Source organism: Emydura macquarii, unplaced genomic scaffold, assembly GCF_026122565.2.
Source record: "Emydura macquarii macquarii isolate MOO-44397 ecotype Brisbane River unplaced genomic scaffold, CSIRO-AGI_Emac_v2 contig_1551, whole genome shotgun sequence".
NCBI classification, from domain to species: Eukaryota; Metazoa; Chordata; order Testudines; family Chelidae; genus Emydura; species Emydura macquarii.
In genome coordinates, this window is record NW_027131688.1 from 15514389 (window position 1) to 15529834 (window position 15446).

The following is a 15446-nucleotide window of genomic DNA, read 5'->3' on the forward strand; positions in this document are numbered from 1 at the left end:
AAAAAAAAATCCAATAATTATCTCAATGACGCTTCGTAAGAATAGTTTAAATCTGCAAATGTGAAGAATGTGCCTACTAGAAGGCCATTATAAAGTGAGGCAATCAAGAAATTCACTTGTTGATGCCACAAACCAAGAGCAGCAAACTGGCTAAAGAATATACAACTGTACTTTTGTATGGTTACATGACTGGAGAAAAAGAAAACTTACTTCTCAGTGGGAGTGCTGTGAAACAATAAGCAATCCTTCATACTTAAATCCTAAAATTGCTTATCAGACACATAGGAATATAACAAATAGGAAACTAAAAAGTTAACTGTGGAAATAATCAAAATGTTACAAGGCTTCTACTACTGACACCAGATGCCATCTCTAAAGACGAAAATGGACATGGCTGAAAACACGACAGTACTTGCAGAACAATTTAACCTGTTCAGTGTTGTGTCCTGGGCTGCTGCAACTGCGAATAGTATGAAGACTATGACAACTGAAAACTATTTAATTAATTATGCTTCTTTTAATTTAATAATGCTGAAACCCTATTCTCCTTGATGAAGGGGACACCACAATGCAACCTCTATACAACATGATTTGCCACATATTATATTAGATTGCACGTCTACTGCAGATTATACAACAGCTGCAGATAACTTGCAAATAACTGGGGAAAAGGCTTTCTGTAAACAATTCAAGCTGGAAAGTCAATAGACATCTGATAGAACACTAACAAAAAGATCCCATTCTTACTCACAGAAAGGAAAAAAAAACAGTAAAAGATTACAAAGCTATATTAAAGGCACCATAGCAAAAAAAATCAACTACTAAATTACATTTATTAAGAACTTATGGTGTTTTATGTACCAACAAATTGAAATAAGAAAATAAATCAGATCCTTGTATAAGCCTATGACTAAGAACCCTTTTAGCTTTTATTTGCAGTACTTCAGAGAGCAAACAGGTGACTTGCTGTGAAAATCTGGATGACAAATTATTCTTAGTGGGTTATCCCATGTACTGAAAATGAGAATAATATGAAATGCTCTTCTGCTGTAATCATGCTGCTCACTCAAAAGCATGGACTCTTCAGAATATGAGAGACAGAGACAGACAAAGGGCCAGATCCTCAAATACAGTCCAAAGAATGTACATACAAAAGTAGATGCTTTTATAGCTCAGTTTCTGTGCTTGTTTTGCAAGCTTGAAATCTATAATATGGTCCTCTATAATCATTAGGTAAGTTTAAATCTAGCATTCAATATTTATCAACGGTATGCAGAGATATTAAAAAAATGCATTTACTGGTCCTACAGCATAAAGGGACAAAGTAGTTTAAGTGCACTCAGATGCTTTCACTGGGATAAATAAAAATCAGAAAACAATAGCCAACTATTGTAAAACAAAAAAGCTTTCAGGGCATGAAAAAAAATTTAAACTTGAAATCTGTCATTTCTACACATTGTATCCATATTCCTGCCTGCACTGTGTCATGCATTGATATGAAATACTTTAATGCCAAGAATTATATCGATACTCAGTCGATGAGAGAGCACTCTCCAGTTGACTCAATTAGTCCACCTCCCCAAAAGGCGGAAGACAGCGTTGTCGGAAGGGCACCTCCCGTCGATGCAACGCTGTCATGAAGATGCCACAGTAGGTCAACGTAGCTTGCGTATCTCCTGTTGACTGCCGCCACCAGTGTAGACCAGCCCTGAGTTTAACCTGAGGAACTTACACAGGATATCTAAAACACCCTGACCATGTAAGGGCCCAGTAAGAAAATAATTAGTTAAGGAAGCGAGTCACAAAGGAAAGGAAAAGAAAAACCAATAACCCCACAGCCAAGCCCCCAAAAAGTACTTCAGTTGGTATCAGTTCCCAGTTTCCAGGGAGGAATGATCTATCTCTAAGGATGGGATTTTCAAAAGCATCTAAGTGATTTAGGAGCATAAGTACCATAGACTTGTGCTTCTAAATCAAGTAGATGCTTTTAAAAATTCTACCCTAAATGCTTCCATGTTTAAAAAAGGATCATGCCAGCCCATCACCCTACACACGTTGGCAGGAAATTATGTCTGTCTTCTGTTTTGCTCACAGATGAAATGGAAGGAGTCTTGTACCAGTAATGGGAGTACTTGTGAATACCTATGGTTAGGGTCCTACCAAATTCATGGTCCATCTCGATCAATTTCATGGCCAGGGGGTTTAAAAATTAGTCAGTTTCATGTTTTCAGATGTTTACATCTGAAATTTCAGTGTTCTAACCCTGGGGATTCTGACCCAAAAGGCAGTCAAGGTGAAGGGTGGGGGATCGCAAGACTATTGTAGGGGGGGTCATGGGAATGTCACTCTTACTTCTGCCCTGCTTTTGGCAGGAGCACTGCCTGCAGAGCTGGGCAGCCAGAGAGGAAAGCTGTTGGCCAGGTGCCACCGCCAGCAGCAGTACAGAAATAAGGATCATAGGATATCGGGGGGTGGGTTACCATATGTCCAGTTTTCCTGGCAGTCTTCTGCCTGAATGGCGGGCTCACAGCTTGAGCCGCAGCCTCTCTATGCGGGGAGAGTGACAACTCGAGCCACAGTCTCTTTGTGCGGATCAGGGGGGCTGATAGCTGGAGCCACAGAGCTTCCTGCAGCCGGGGGAGGTTCCCAGAGGTGGGTATGACCCCGCCCCAGGAGCGGCCCTGCAGGAGAAGAGAAAGTTCCATCCCTCCCTATCCCCAGGCGGGACTAGTAGTTGGAGCCCTGTGCAGAGTAGGAGCTCACGGTTGGGCTCCAGATTTCATGGGGGAGATCAGATTTCACAGTTTGTGACATGTTTTTCACGTCTGTGAATTGGTAGGACCCTACTTGTGGTTTTTAATCCAACACAGAGAGTTAGGAGGCAGTATTGAATTCTCGTCAATGGTATCTCATTTAATTTTACCATTTAAAAGGTTGGCTGTTTTATAGCCATCACATTTTTGTGTGTGTGAACAATTCTTTATCAAGCTTGACTTTTTTGTACTTATGAAATGGTTTTGGTCACACATTTAGATTATTAAATGAGCAAGACTCTTGACAAACTTGCTAAATAAAAGGATAAAATTCTCTTTTCTGTTAAAATACTTGTATTTTACTTAAGACAACAGCTGAACATAAGCATCTCTGATTCCCCTTTAGAATTATGCTGAGGCAACACACTGAAAATAGTAGATGTAAACAATATCAAATTTTGTGTATACAGATGTTGTTTGGTGGTTTCTGGTTGCATCACTACATGATGGATCCTGGGATGAAATTATTACAGCAAAGTCTGCCAAGAACAAAGGCAATACACCAGTGGTTCACATTTGTGATTGTAAACCAGAGTTGCAGTTCCCAGAAATCACTTTGCAGATCAGCTGAGTGCTTTACATTATTTCTGCTGGTGAATTATAATGAAAATAAAATCAAACGTCACAATAGCTCATTTCAATTAGGTTGCATTGGCAGTATCTGAGATAATTGTGGTAACAAGGGAGCAAAGGGGCCCCAGACAGCAGCCCAGAGGGCCTTACCCATATCACAAATGTTCTGGATCCAAACAGGAGCAGAATTTCCCACTCATCAGCACACTCCAGCAATTTAAGAGGACAAGCCCCTGGCCCTTCTGTGGGCCGTAAACTCCACCCTACAGATGAGAGCTTTCAGACTTTTGAGCTTCTGTACCAGGTTTTACCCTGGGATACAGTCCAAAAATATCTGTCTAATAATAACATGACCTAGGATTTGACTGAATATAACAAACGAAAAGCCACTACAAAATGTTAGCAACAAAAAGTGTTCTATTTTTTATTGCTTTCTTTTTCAATGATGCATGTGTCCTTTGATATTTTTGCCAATTTTAAACACAGCTTTTTCCCATAAATAATCAGTATAACTTGACAAACCGCAAGGGCAAATGTTTACTCACTGGAATTCAGAAGAATCATAGCCTTGACACACAGATACTCCTTGTGTTGTAATTTCAGCTCTCGAAATCTTGACGTCGTGGCCAGGAGCATATCAAAGATTTCCAGAATTCCTTCTACACATTTCCCCTCATCCCTATATAAACACAGAACAAAGAGATGATTCCCCTGCCCAAAAGAGTTTATAATTTAAGTATAAGACAAGAGACAAAAGATGAATACAAAGACAGGGGAATATAAGGAAACAATTAGACAATATTTGTCAGCATGATTGACAGTGATTGCTCACCAGGCTGCCTAACTGTTGTCAAGTCTTTTTGTCGGCATCACGGCAAAGGAGAGTTTTAAGGAGGGATTTGAAAATGGACAAACTATCGTTAATTTAAAAAAGAAAAATGAATTTTACAAATAACTATTTATTTGAGAAGGTACATTCCCTGTAGTAATTGAAGATCTCCATAAAAATCAGATCACAGACCAAATATAACGTCTTGAAAACGTTTTTTAAATGTACAGAATATCCTTAATGTCTGCTAGCCCAGGCTCTTCTATACATTCCCTCCAACTTGCAAAGATGAGGGAATTTATATAACAGGAGTTCCATATTCAGAAAATACCTGCTTCCATAAAAACCCAATGCTTAACACGTTTTCTCAGTCATTTCTTTAGCATATCCTTGAAATGCCGTATCATTTGGAAGTGGAATTTTTTTCCTTTGCTACAGAACCAATATTGCCTTTTAACTATCTGCAGCCTATCAGATGATGCTTTGTATCTGACTCAGATACTTTAGGTTCCAGGTAAGGATGGAGGCTCATATCTATGAGTGTGGATTTTGAATGCCCTTCATGAAACTCTTGACGAGGGGATGTGTGAATACAGAATATCCTTTAATAGGATGATGAAAAGCAGTGATGACAGCCAGATGTACTCTAACCAAGCTGTTGGCTACTCCACCCTGTTTGAGTTGGAGGAGGTAGTCCAGAATGAGTGGTAACGGGGCGTGAGCTGCCTCGATATGCCTAGGGGTGCACCAATACTGCAATCTAGTCCATTTATGTGTGTACATGTGTCTAGTGGTGTCACGTCTGCTATGTAATTAGATGTGTTTTACAGGGTCAGAGTCATGAGGAAAGTGTCCCCCATTGATCCTCATCCCAGACCTGCTCTGGAGCAAAACTGGGGGCAATGTGTGTTCTGTTGCTATGGTAGGATGGCCCCACTGATGGAATATGGGTTGTAGAGCTGTCATAGTTAGTTCCCATTCGTGTTCGTGAGAAAAGGTCCTGCTCAGTGCGTCTTCCATGATGTTCTGATGCTCAAGGAGATATTGTTTTGGATACAAAAGTTCCATAACTTGATTGCTTCTGAACATAGAGAATGGGATCTCACTCCTCCCTGTCTGTTGATATACTTACATGTAGGCGAGTTTATCTGTCATCACTCAGATCATCTAATGTTTGAGGAGTGGTAAAAAATGTTGATAGGCGTTGCGAACTGCTCTTAGTTCTAAAAGGTTGATGTGAAGAGTGGATTCAGTGGGTGTCTCTCTGCCCTACATCTTGTGTTCGAGCAAATGTGCTCCCCGGCCAACAATGGAGGCATCGGTGGTTAAAAATCATGGTAGGTGAGGATTGGAGAAAGGGGACTCCAACACAAACCTTGTTGGAATGTGTCCACCAGAGCAGAGTCCTTGACTTGTCTTGGCATGGACAATGGTTTCTGCATACTGTGTTTGGGAGGAAGGTACACAGTACAGAGCCAGCCCTGGAGACATTGCATATGTAACCTTGCGTGTCTGACAATGAAAGTGGCTGCCGCCATGTGTCCCAGGAGCTGGAAGCATGTTTGTATTGTAATCTCAGGGCACAATTGTGTGTTGGAGATCAGGTCTGTTATGGTTGTGAACCTGTGAGGTGGCAGAAATGCTCTTGCTTGTATGGTGTTGACTTGAGCGCCAATGAATTCCAATGTTTGCACCAGTCTCAAGGTGGATTTTTCGAGGTTAATAAGGAGACCTAAACTTTTTAAAATGTTCATCATTGTGTGAACTGCTCAGAATACTTCGGCCTCGGATGGGGCTTTGAAGAGGCAATTGTCCAAGAACGAGAAGATCATTATTCCTCTCTTTCTTAAATGGGCCACAACCACTGCGAGTACTTTGGAAAAAACTCACAGCACTGTTGATAGGTAGAAAGGCAGTACTTTGTACTGGAAGTGGTTGTTGCCAACTGTGAATTGTAGGAAGTGTCTGTGAGCAGAATGTATGGTGATATGGAAGTATGCATCCTGTAGGTTGAGGCAGAGAATCAGTCTTCTTGTTCCAGTGCTCGTATGATAGTGGAAAGGGTAACCATCTTGAATCGTTGTAGTTTGACAAACTTGTTTAGGGTTGTGAAGGTCCAGAATGTGACGCTAATTTCTTCTGAACCAGGAAGTAGTGGGAATAGAATCCTTGTTTCCTGCATTGTACAGGGACCAGTTCTATATCTCTCAGTTGCAAAAGATGGTTTAACTTCCTCCCTGAGGATGGACTCATCAGAGGGGTCCCTGAAGATGGATGGGGAGAGGATAAGGGGGTGGCAAAATGGCATAGTTAGGGATGGAATATCCTTCCTTGATTAGTTCCAGGACCCATTTGTCTGAAGTGATAAGCATTCAAGGTGGTAGGAATAGAGCTAATCGATTGCCAAACTGGTTGTCTGTTTGTGATGTCATAGATGGTGGGGACAGGTGGAACAGAGATGATGTTCTCGGGCCTTCGACCACACCTTCAGAATTGTTGTTTGTTAGAAGGTGTACGAGACGCTGCCCCTTGTGCAGTGGGCTGTCTGCGATTGTTGTGATTATTGGGAGGGCATTGACAGGGGCGTTGGTTGTCGAAATGCCTCTCCAGGTAATAAGGTTGAGACAGGGATCTTGGGGGGAGTTGGTATTTCCCTGATCTCCTCTTTGGCTGTGAAGTGTATATACCCAGAGATCTGAGTGTAATTTGGGAATCCTTTAGTGAGTGTAGTGCGTTGTCGGTATGCTCCAAGAATAATTTTTGTCCTTTAAATGGTAGATCTTCAACCTTTGTTTGTACCTCCTTGGGGAATCCTGAGAGATGTCACCAGGAGACTTGCTGCATTACTACCGTGATAACAATAGATCGGACTGCCATGTTGGCTGGAAGAGACTTGAAGAGCTGTGCTGGCAATAAGATGGCCTTTCACTATTAAGGGCAAGAATTGCCCCTTTTTAGAGTCTGGGAGATCTTGACATACCTCCTCCAATTTGGAATAGTTAGTAAATTGTATTTCACCATGAGGGCCTCATAGTTCAAAATTCTAAACTGGAGCGTGGCAGAGGAGTAAGCTTTTTTCCCAAAGAAATCTAATTGTTTCCAATTCCGGTCAGGATGGGCAGCTCAGGATTGGTATTGATGGTTCTTCTCTTATGCCACGTTAACAACGAGGGAGTTCAGAGCAGGGTATGAAAATAAATACTCCGTGTTCTTTGCTGGTACATAGTATTTTCTATCTGCCCATTTGTGGTTTGCCATAAAAGATTGGCTGGTTCGAGTAATACACTATTGATAGGTAGTGCAATTTTTGCTCTCGAGGAGGTATGGAGAATGTCAATCAGTTCATGTTGTTTTTCTTTAACCTCCTCCAGTTGGATATGTAGAGTGTCTGCCACTCTGTGGAACAAGGCTTGAAAATGTCTAAAATCATCAGCTGCAGTAGGAGGTAGTGGCATGATGGCCTCATCAGGTGAGGATGATGAGAAATGCAGGGTCAATGGTGCCTCTTCCTCTTGATCATCCTCATGTTCCTCTTCATGCTCCTGCACTTGTTCTTCCTCCTGTGCTTGTGAAGGTTGTACTTGAAGATTGTGAGATAGTTGAGGATGGGATAGATGGAGGACATTGTATCTGCTGTGCTGGTGGGTTACCAAATTGAGCCATATACATGGCCCAAGGGTCACAATATGGCGAGTTAGATGGAAGAAGAATGTGCAGTTGCATCCAAGGAGGACCTTGCCAGGACTGGATATCCTGAGGTGTTGAAGGGTAAGTTTGCAAAACTGGCGTTATTTGCCCCAACGTTGATGGGGCAATAGATTAAGCATACTTCTCCTCTTCTTCTTCCTCTGTATCACTCAGGAAGGGAGGAACTGTTCCCATTGGAAAGAGTGAGGCATGGCTTGACTCAGGTGAATGTGGGACTTGAGGTATGTCTCATTTAAGAAGTGGAGACTTTGGAGTATCAAATACTCTTGTTTGATATGTATCTGTAGTCCTGTGGTGCATATGGCATCAACGGTAACATTGTTGTACATGGAGCCGTAGTGTGTTTTTTAGCATGGTCAGCAGGTGTGTCAGAGATTTTTTTGATGCCAATGGCTTAGCAATGGTTGAGGTCAGTGCCAAGGTCTTGTTTGGTGCCTAGGTCTTGTTTGGTGCCAGTGGCTTTCTCGGTGCTGATCTCAGTATTGTTGACTGTTCAAGAGCCACAAAGGGTCTCGGAGACACAGATGAAGTAATAAAGGGTGGTGCCAATCACTGGTGATGTGCCCTAGTATGGTCTTTCGACTTTGTTCTAGGGGCTGAGGAACTCAGATTCTTTGCAGTGCCCGGACCCTTATCAAAAGCTATTGACGCCACGGATCTAGCCAGGGACAGCATTCTTGGGTTTGTGCTTCAGTAGTTGAAGAGGGGGCCACTCTCTTTTTACCCTTGGCCCGGTCAGAAGATGTTTTTCTCTTACTCGGTCATGGAGAGTGAGGGTTGGTAGTTGACGATTGTGAAGGCCTCTTCAGGGAGGAATGAGAGCCAGAGTCAGAGGCTGGACGAAGGGACTTCATCAGGAACAATTTAAGTCTGTGTCCCTGTCCTTTCTTGCTCTGAGTTTCAAATCTGGGCAGTGGGAGCACTTTACATGTTCCTCTCCAAAAAAATGAATGCACTCTGCATGGCCACCCGTTATCGGGAAGGCAGCCCCGCAAGAGACGCATCTCTTAAACCCAGGGGAACCAGGCATAAGGGTGAAGTAATAGCTTCCTGACTGGGAAGGGAGGGAAGCAGAAAAAAAGGAAACCACTATGCTAAAGATTGTAGGATCGTAGAAAATAAGATAAAATAGTAGAAAAAATTAATACTAATGAATATTTTTTGAAGGAAGAAAGAGGAAAAAGAGAAGAAAAAATGAAGAATTAACTATCTAAGGGAGAGCTTACTACAGAACTATCTAAGGAGAAGACGAAAATGGGCTCTGCTAAGGGTTCTGTTCCAGACTGTACGTGGTAGAAAAGGAACCACACAGCGCTATATATACTTCCTATGTACTGTGCGAGGTGGGAGGTACGCATGTGCGGTCTGACGGGCACTGCTATTGAAGATCTGACTCCAGACACAAAGGTGCTGCCACACCTACAATGGAGCACCCATGACCACTTGAAGAACCACCTAGAGCTCAAATCTTGATTAAGTCTTGCAGAGAATTGTTCATATTACATCCCATCCAGTTGGTACACTCTGCTATGCATATGCCTGAAAATGGTAATATTGTCACTTGTAATATATGGAATTAACTAAAGAAAAGATTTCAGTGTTTATTTTATTTACATAATATACAAACACACAGAACTATTTCCTACTTCACTAACATTGCAAAGCCTGTTATTTTTCCCATATTTAGAAAAATTAGTGTACTGTAATGATACTCTAAGTGGACAAGATGCTATACAAGTATATTTAGGTGGGGCTCATGTGATATGATTTGGTAAAGTGTCAGGTTTTTTCCTGGGTGAATCTAGTGGCTGGAAAAACTAATTTTAAATTGTGTTTTTAAAAAAATTGTCTAGAGCTCTGGACAGACACCAGAGAAATGAACAAATACTGGAATATAAAACATGATGATAATTTATGACAGGAATTATTAAGAAACTCACAAGTTCGATCCACCTGACATTATTCTTTCTGTCTAGAGTTCTTGATCTACTGGCGAGATTAGGAACATCATGACATTATTTTTACAGTATTGTTTATTTGCACTTTTAAGTGAGAAATGTTAATAGCATCCCTAATAGCTATATGCTTCCTTTTACCATAAGCTGAAATGAAACATACATCAAAAGAAACTAATTTATATTTTTCCTCACCTGTCTAATACAAGATCTGGTGCAAAAATTAGTTTGCCAGGATAACCAATCGACCTCCACATCAGACCCACCATTAAAACTTCCATCCAACAACTTTCCAAGAGCCTCACTTGGTCATATAGACTGAGCTCTATGAAGCCTAAAACAATGAAATAATAGCATCAGACATGTCCACCTATTTATTTCATTATTTTGTAAAATAGAAAAGGTTAAAGAAAGAGCACAGAAATATCTCATACACTAGAAGAAAATAGTCACAAGCTATATATTGTGGAGAAAAAATTAGAATTAAGTACTGTATTGTGAAACCAAGAATTTAAATCTTGAATAGGAATCAGACACACATCATTGCAACACTTACCACAAAACAGTTTTAAAATCATGAAGTATCATACTTGTGCTACTGCTTTTGCATATAGGATGAAATTCATCTGTATGTAGAGAGCCAGCTCCAGGCCTACACACCTCTCTGTGCAAGGTTAATTTCTATTAGCATAGAATCATAGAAGATTACGGTTGGAAGGGACCTCAGGAGGTCATCTAGTCCCAACCCCTTGATCAAAGCAAGACCAGCCACAACTAAATCATCCCAACCAGGGCTTTGACAAACCAGGCCTTAAAAACCACTTAGAATGGAGATTCCACCACTTCCCTAGATAATCAATTCCAGTGCTTCACCACCCTTCTAGTGAAAAAGTTTTTCCTAATATCCAACCTAGACCTCCACTAACTTGAGACCATTGCTCCTTGTTCTGTAATCTGTCACTACTGAGAACAGCCTAGCTCCATCCTCTTTGGAACCTCCCTTCAGGTAGTCGAAGGCTGCTCTCAAATCCCCGCTCACTCTTCTCTTCTGCAGACTAAATAAACCCAATTCCCTCACCTTCTGCTCATAAGTCATGTGCCCCAGCCCCCTAATAAAATTTGTTATTCTCTGCCGGACTATCTCGAGCCGTTGATCAATACCCATTGAGCCCAATGATCCTGCCAGCTTTTGATCCACCTTATAGTCCATTCATCCAGCCCATACTTCTTAAACTTGCTGGCAAAAATACTGTGGGAGACTGTGTCAAAAACTTTGCTAAAGTCAAGGTATATCATGTCCATCACTTTGCCCACATCCACAGAGCCAGTCATCTCATCATAGAAGGCAATCAGGTTGGTCAGGCATGATTTTCTCTTGGTGAATCCATGCTAATTGTTCCTGATCACCTTCCTCTCCTCCAAGAGCATCAAAATGGATTCCTTGACGACCTGCTCCATGATTTTTCCAGGGACTGAGGTAAGGCTGACTGGTCTGTAGTTCCCATGATCCTCCTCCTTTCTTTTTTTAAAGATGGGCACTATATTTGCCTTTTTCCAATTGCCTGGAATTAGCAGCAACAAAGGAACAGAATAAGCAGTAGCTGAGTGTAAGTAATTAAATCCTAGTAAATTTCATTCTACTGCTCCTACTGGGGAACTGATCCTCCACTGCTCCTAATAGGATATCAGGACGGTTAAGAGACAAATTTTCATCTCTTCCTCCTTTCCCAAAGCATGTAGGGTTGCTACTTTGATTAAACAAACTTGAGCATTAGGATTTGCGCTGTAACTTTGTGATAAGTGATGACATTTTGGTGCCCTTATGGAACGGGGCAAAGAGGATACTGAGACATTATGTATAACTGCATCACACTCCCCTTCTTCCTGCATCTCAACTTACCTCTTTACTGAAGCACAGGCCAGAGTTCTGTCTTTTCAGGACTTTTCAGAAAGCATTACACAGAGCTAACCCTCAGGGATATTGTATGTAAAACCCTGATAAGCAGGTGTTAGTAGTGCCTAGTAAACTTCAAAAAGAGAGTCCCATACAATTTCCTAGGGCTGGTTTACACTACAGAGTTTTGTCGACAATAGTCAGCTTTTATCAACAAAACGGTGGAAGTGTACACACTAAAATGCTCCTCCCACAGATGTAATTCCCCTGCTATGCCAATATAATAAAACCACCTCAGTGAAAGGTGTAGGGTTTATGTCGATGTAGTTAAGGTGACACAGTGTCAGTGTAGACATTGCATTCCTTACATTGGCTGTTGGCTGTCATTCTTATCAATAACAAGAAAGCCCCCCACTCCCCTGAAGAGCTGAGTGACTGGACTCCGCTCCTGGCTGGGAGCTGGTGCAAGAAGCTGGGGTGGCTGGACCCCACTCCCTGTTGGGGAGCTGTGAAACTGACAGGGCTTCTCAGCTCTGAGCGGGGAGTGGGTGGAGTGAGAAGCCGGGGCAGCTGGACCCCCACCCCCAGCTCCTGGAGAGGGGAATGGAGAAGCCCTGGGTGGCTTCCCCAGCTCCTGGCTGGGAGCCTGGGAGAGAAGCTCTTCTCTACCTGCTCCCAGCCCAGGAGCCAGGCAGCCTTGTCAATTTCACAGCTAAGCCTTGAAATTGACAAGGCTATTCAGGCTCAGATCCTGCTCCACAGGGGAAAGAAGCCCCAGGCAGCCTCCCCGGGCTCCCAGCAGGGAAGAGGAGGGAAGAAGTCCGGGGAGGCTTCCCCCAGCTCCCGGCAGGGAACGAGGACTGGTGAGGGGAGGGGCAGCCCACCAGGTGCCTGTGAGCCTATGGGGTGGCCAGGTGGAGCTGCCAGTGGAGCAGGGAGCTGCCAGTGGAGTGGAGACCCGGCTCTCAGTTCCCCACACTGCCCCTCTTAGATTGGTGAAGCGCTCCTGGTGAGGACACGCACCACCAACCCATGGAGGGTAGTGTAGATATCAGCCACCACAGTAATTAATGTGGTGGCTGTAAGGTGACCTAACATAGCTCAACTTATCTTGGTAGTGTAGACAAGGCTCTAATTTTTAAAAAAATTAATGAACACAGGAAACATTGTAAATGGTATTTGGAATACTATGAATAACTTTTAAACAAAATCTATTAGGCAATAGGTCTATTAGTATTCCTCATGCAGACTTCCCCACTTTATTATTACCTACATTCAAACAGAAGGATTCAACATAACATCTACACTTTCGCACATGCATATAAAGATGTTTCCCTCTGATCTTCTTTCAGAGATGATTTCTCAGTCTTTATAGTGTGATCAAATTATGTAGTGTGTGTCACATGGACTTTTCAGAGCTTGAGAAGTATGGCAGCATCTCAGTCCCTTCAAACACTTTGGAAACCTGTCAGCAAACAATCAGTCTGGGGATCTCCACAGATAGCAGCATTGCAGCCCTTTGGTTAATGGCTAACTGATCCTCCGTTGCTAGCGAAACAGAAATCTATAGCTTGTATCCAAAGTGGTACCCGTTTTGTGACCTAGCAAATACTTCACAGCAAATACTATATCACTTGGTCCTGTTTGGATAAGCTGCTGAGTCCATAGAGCTGTCTAACTCCTATATTTATAACCTTTGCCCCAGTGTACACTCTGATTGTCTCAGCCCTCAGAGGGTGACTGGCTGTGACCAACCAGGCAGATTGCCCACAATGAAAATTTCCTATTTAGCTTCAGAAACAGCTGCCAAGCAAGTCCAGTAACTGTGACACCCTATTTCTGGATATTTCTGAGACTGCTGCCCTTCTAGCTGAGTTGTCCCGCCCTGCTCTCTGCACATGTGCAGAGTCAGAATATTACCAGTAAAACCCATGTCTCTTCCCCACTACTTCTCTCCCTCTCTTTGGGACAAACAAAGTCAAATGCTGCACTATAAATCATGTGAGTTACACTTACATTCTGTCAAAGTATCATCACATTGTTGAAGGACATAGGGATCAACAGCATTAAAATTGGAACAATCCAGGAAAATCAAGATGGCTACCAATGCTACATGATTTCCAATGTTGCTCCTACACATAGCATCCCAACAGCAGGAACACAATGAAACTGATTGGGAATGAGTAGTTTGCACCCTGCTGTTGTTGCTGGTATTTATGGAAAAACATCATAGGCAAAAGGATTAGTAAAGACACAAAAAACGGTTACTAACCTTCCGTAACTACTGTTCTTCGAGACGTGTTGCTCATGTCCATTCCATGCCAGGTGTGTGTGTGCCACGTGCTCAATTGCTGGAGATTTCTCCCTTAGTTGCTACCTTAGGGCTGGCTCTAGCACCTTCTGAAGCCATGCACGTATGCACCAAGATAAGGGGTGCTGCCGGCCCCACATTCTCTCAGTTCCTTCTTGCCGGTAATTCTGACAGAGGGGTAGGAGGATGGGTCATAAAATGGATATGAGCAATGCATCTCAAAAAACAACAGTTATGGAAGGTTAGTTTTTTCTTCTTTGAGTGCTTGCTCACGTCCATTTCATGCTAGGTGACTCACAAGCAGTACCCCCAAAGGTGGACTTGGAGTTCATGGATGTGTTGACTGCAACAGTGCTCTGACAAAACTGGCATCATCTCAGGCCTGTTGGGTGATAACATAGTGGGACATGAAGGTATGAACCAACAACCAGGTTGCGGCTCTGCAGATATCCTGGATTGGTACCTGTATGAGGAATGCTGCTGACGAAGCCAGGGCTCTTGTGGAATAGGTGGTCACAATGGCCAGAGGTGGGATGTTTGCCTTTGCCTGCTCATAGTAAGCCCAAATACAGGTGGTTATCCAGAATGAGATTCTTTGGGATGTCACAGGTAGCGCTCTCATCCTTTCTGCTATTGCTACAACGAACTGCGTGGACTTGCAAAAGGGCCTAGTCCTTTTAATATAAAAGGCGAGGGCCCGCTTAATGTCCAACTTATGAAGCCGCTGTTCTTCAGCGGATGTGTGAGGTTTTGGGAAGAAAACCAGTAGAAAGATGTCCTGGTTTTTATGAAACTGTGACACTACCTTCGGTAGGAAGGCCAGATGGGAGCACAGTTGGACTTGTCCTTGAAGAACACAATGTAGGTCATTTCTGACATAAGGGCCTTGATTTCAGAGTTCCTTCTGGCTGAGGTGATTGCCACCGGGAAGGCGACCTTCCAAGAGAGAAATAGCGGGGAGCATGATGCTAATGGCTTGAAGTGGGGCCCAGTGAGTCTCAACAGGACCAGATTTAAGTCCCCTGGGAGGACAGGTTCACGAACCTGAGGATAAAGCCTTTCCAGCCCTTTGAGAAATCAGACCATCATCTCATGGGAGAACACTGATCTGTCATTCACTGGAGGGTGAAAGGCTGAGATGGCTACCAAGTGAATCTTAATAGATGAGAGAGCCAGACCTTGATTCTCTAGTCCAGAGCAGATAGTCCGAGATGGACTGCAGAGAAGACAGGGATGGAGAGAGATTCCATCCAGAGGCCCAACAAGTGAAACGTTTTCACTCAGCCAGATAGGCAGCCCTGGTGGAAGGCTTTCTACTGCCTAGCAAGACCTGCTGAACCTGATCCAAACAGGCCTGCTCTTT

The 15446-nt window shown here is 42.9% G+C and overlaps 1 protein-coding gene across 1 annotated transcript in view; it reads right to left on the reverse strand.

Moving 5' to 3' along the window:
• ESR2 (estrogen receptor 2) overlaps nt 1–15446 on the reverse strand; it is an 86006-nt gene that overhangs the window by 21647 nt on the left and 48913 nt on the right. Inside the window, exons 6-7 of the mRNA XM_067554924.1 lie at nt 10074–10212; nt 3932–4065 (exon numbers count right to left, since the gene is read on the reverse strand). Coding sequence (XP_067411025.1) covers nt 3932–4065; nt 10074–10212 — 273 coding nt within the window. The remainder of the gene's footprint in view (nt 1–3931; nt 4066–10073; nt 10213–15446) is intronic.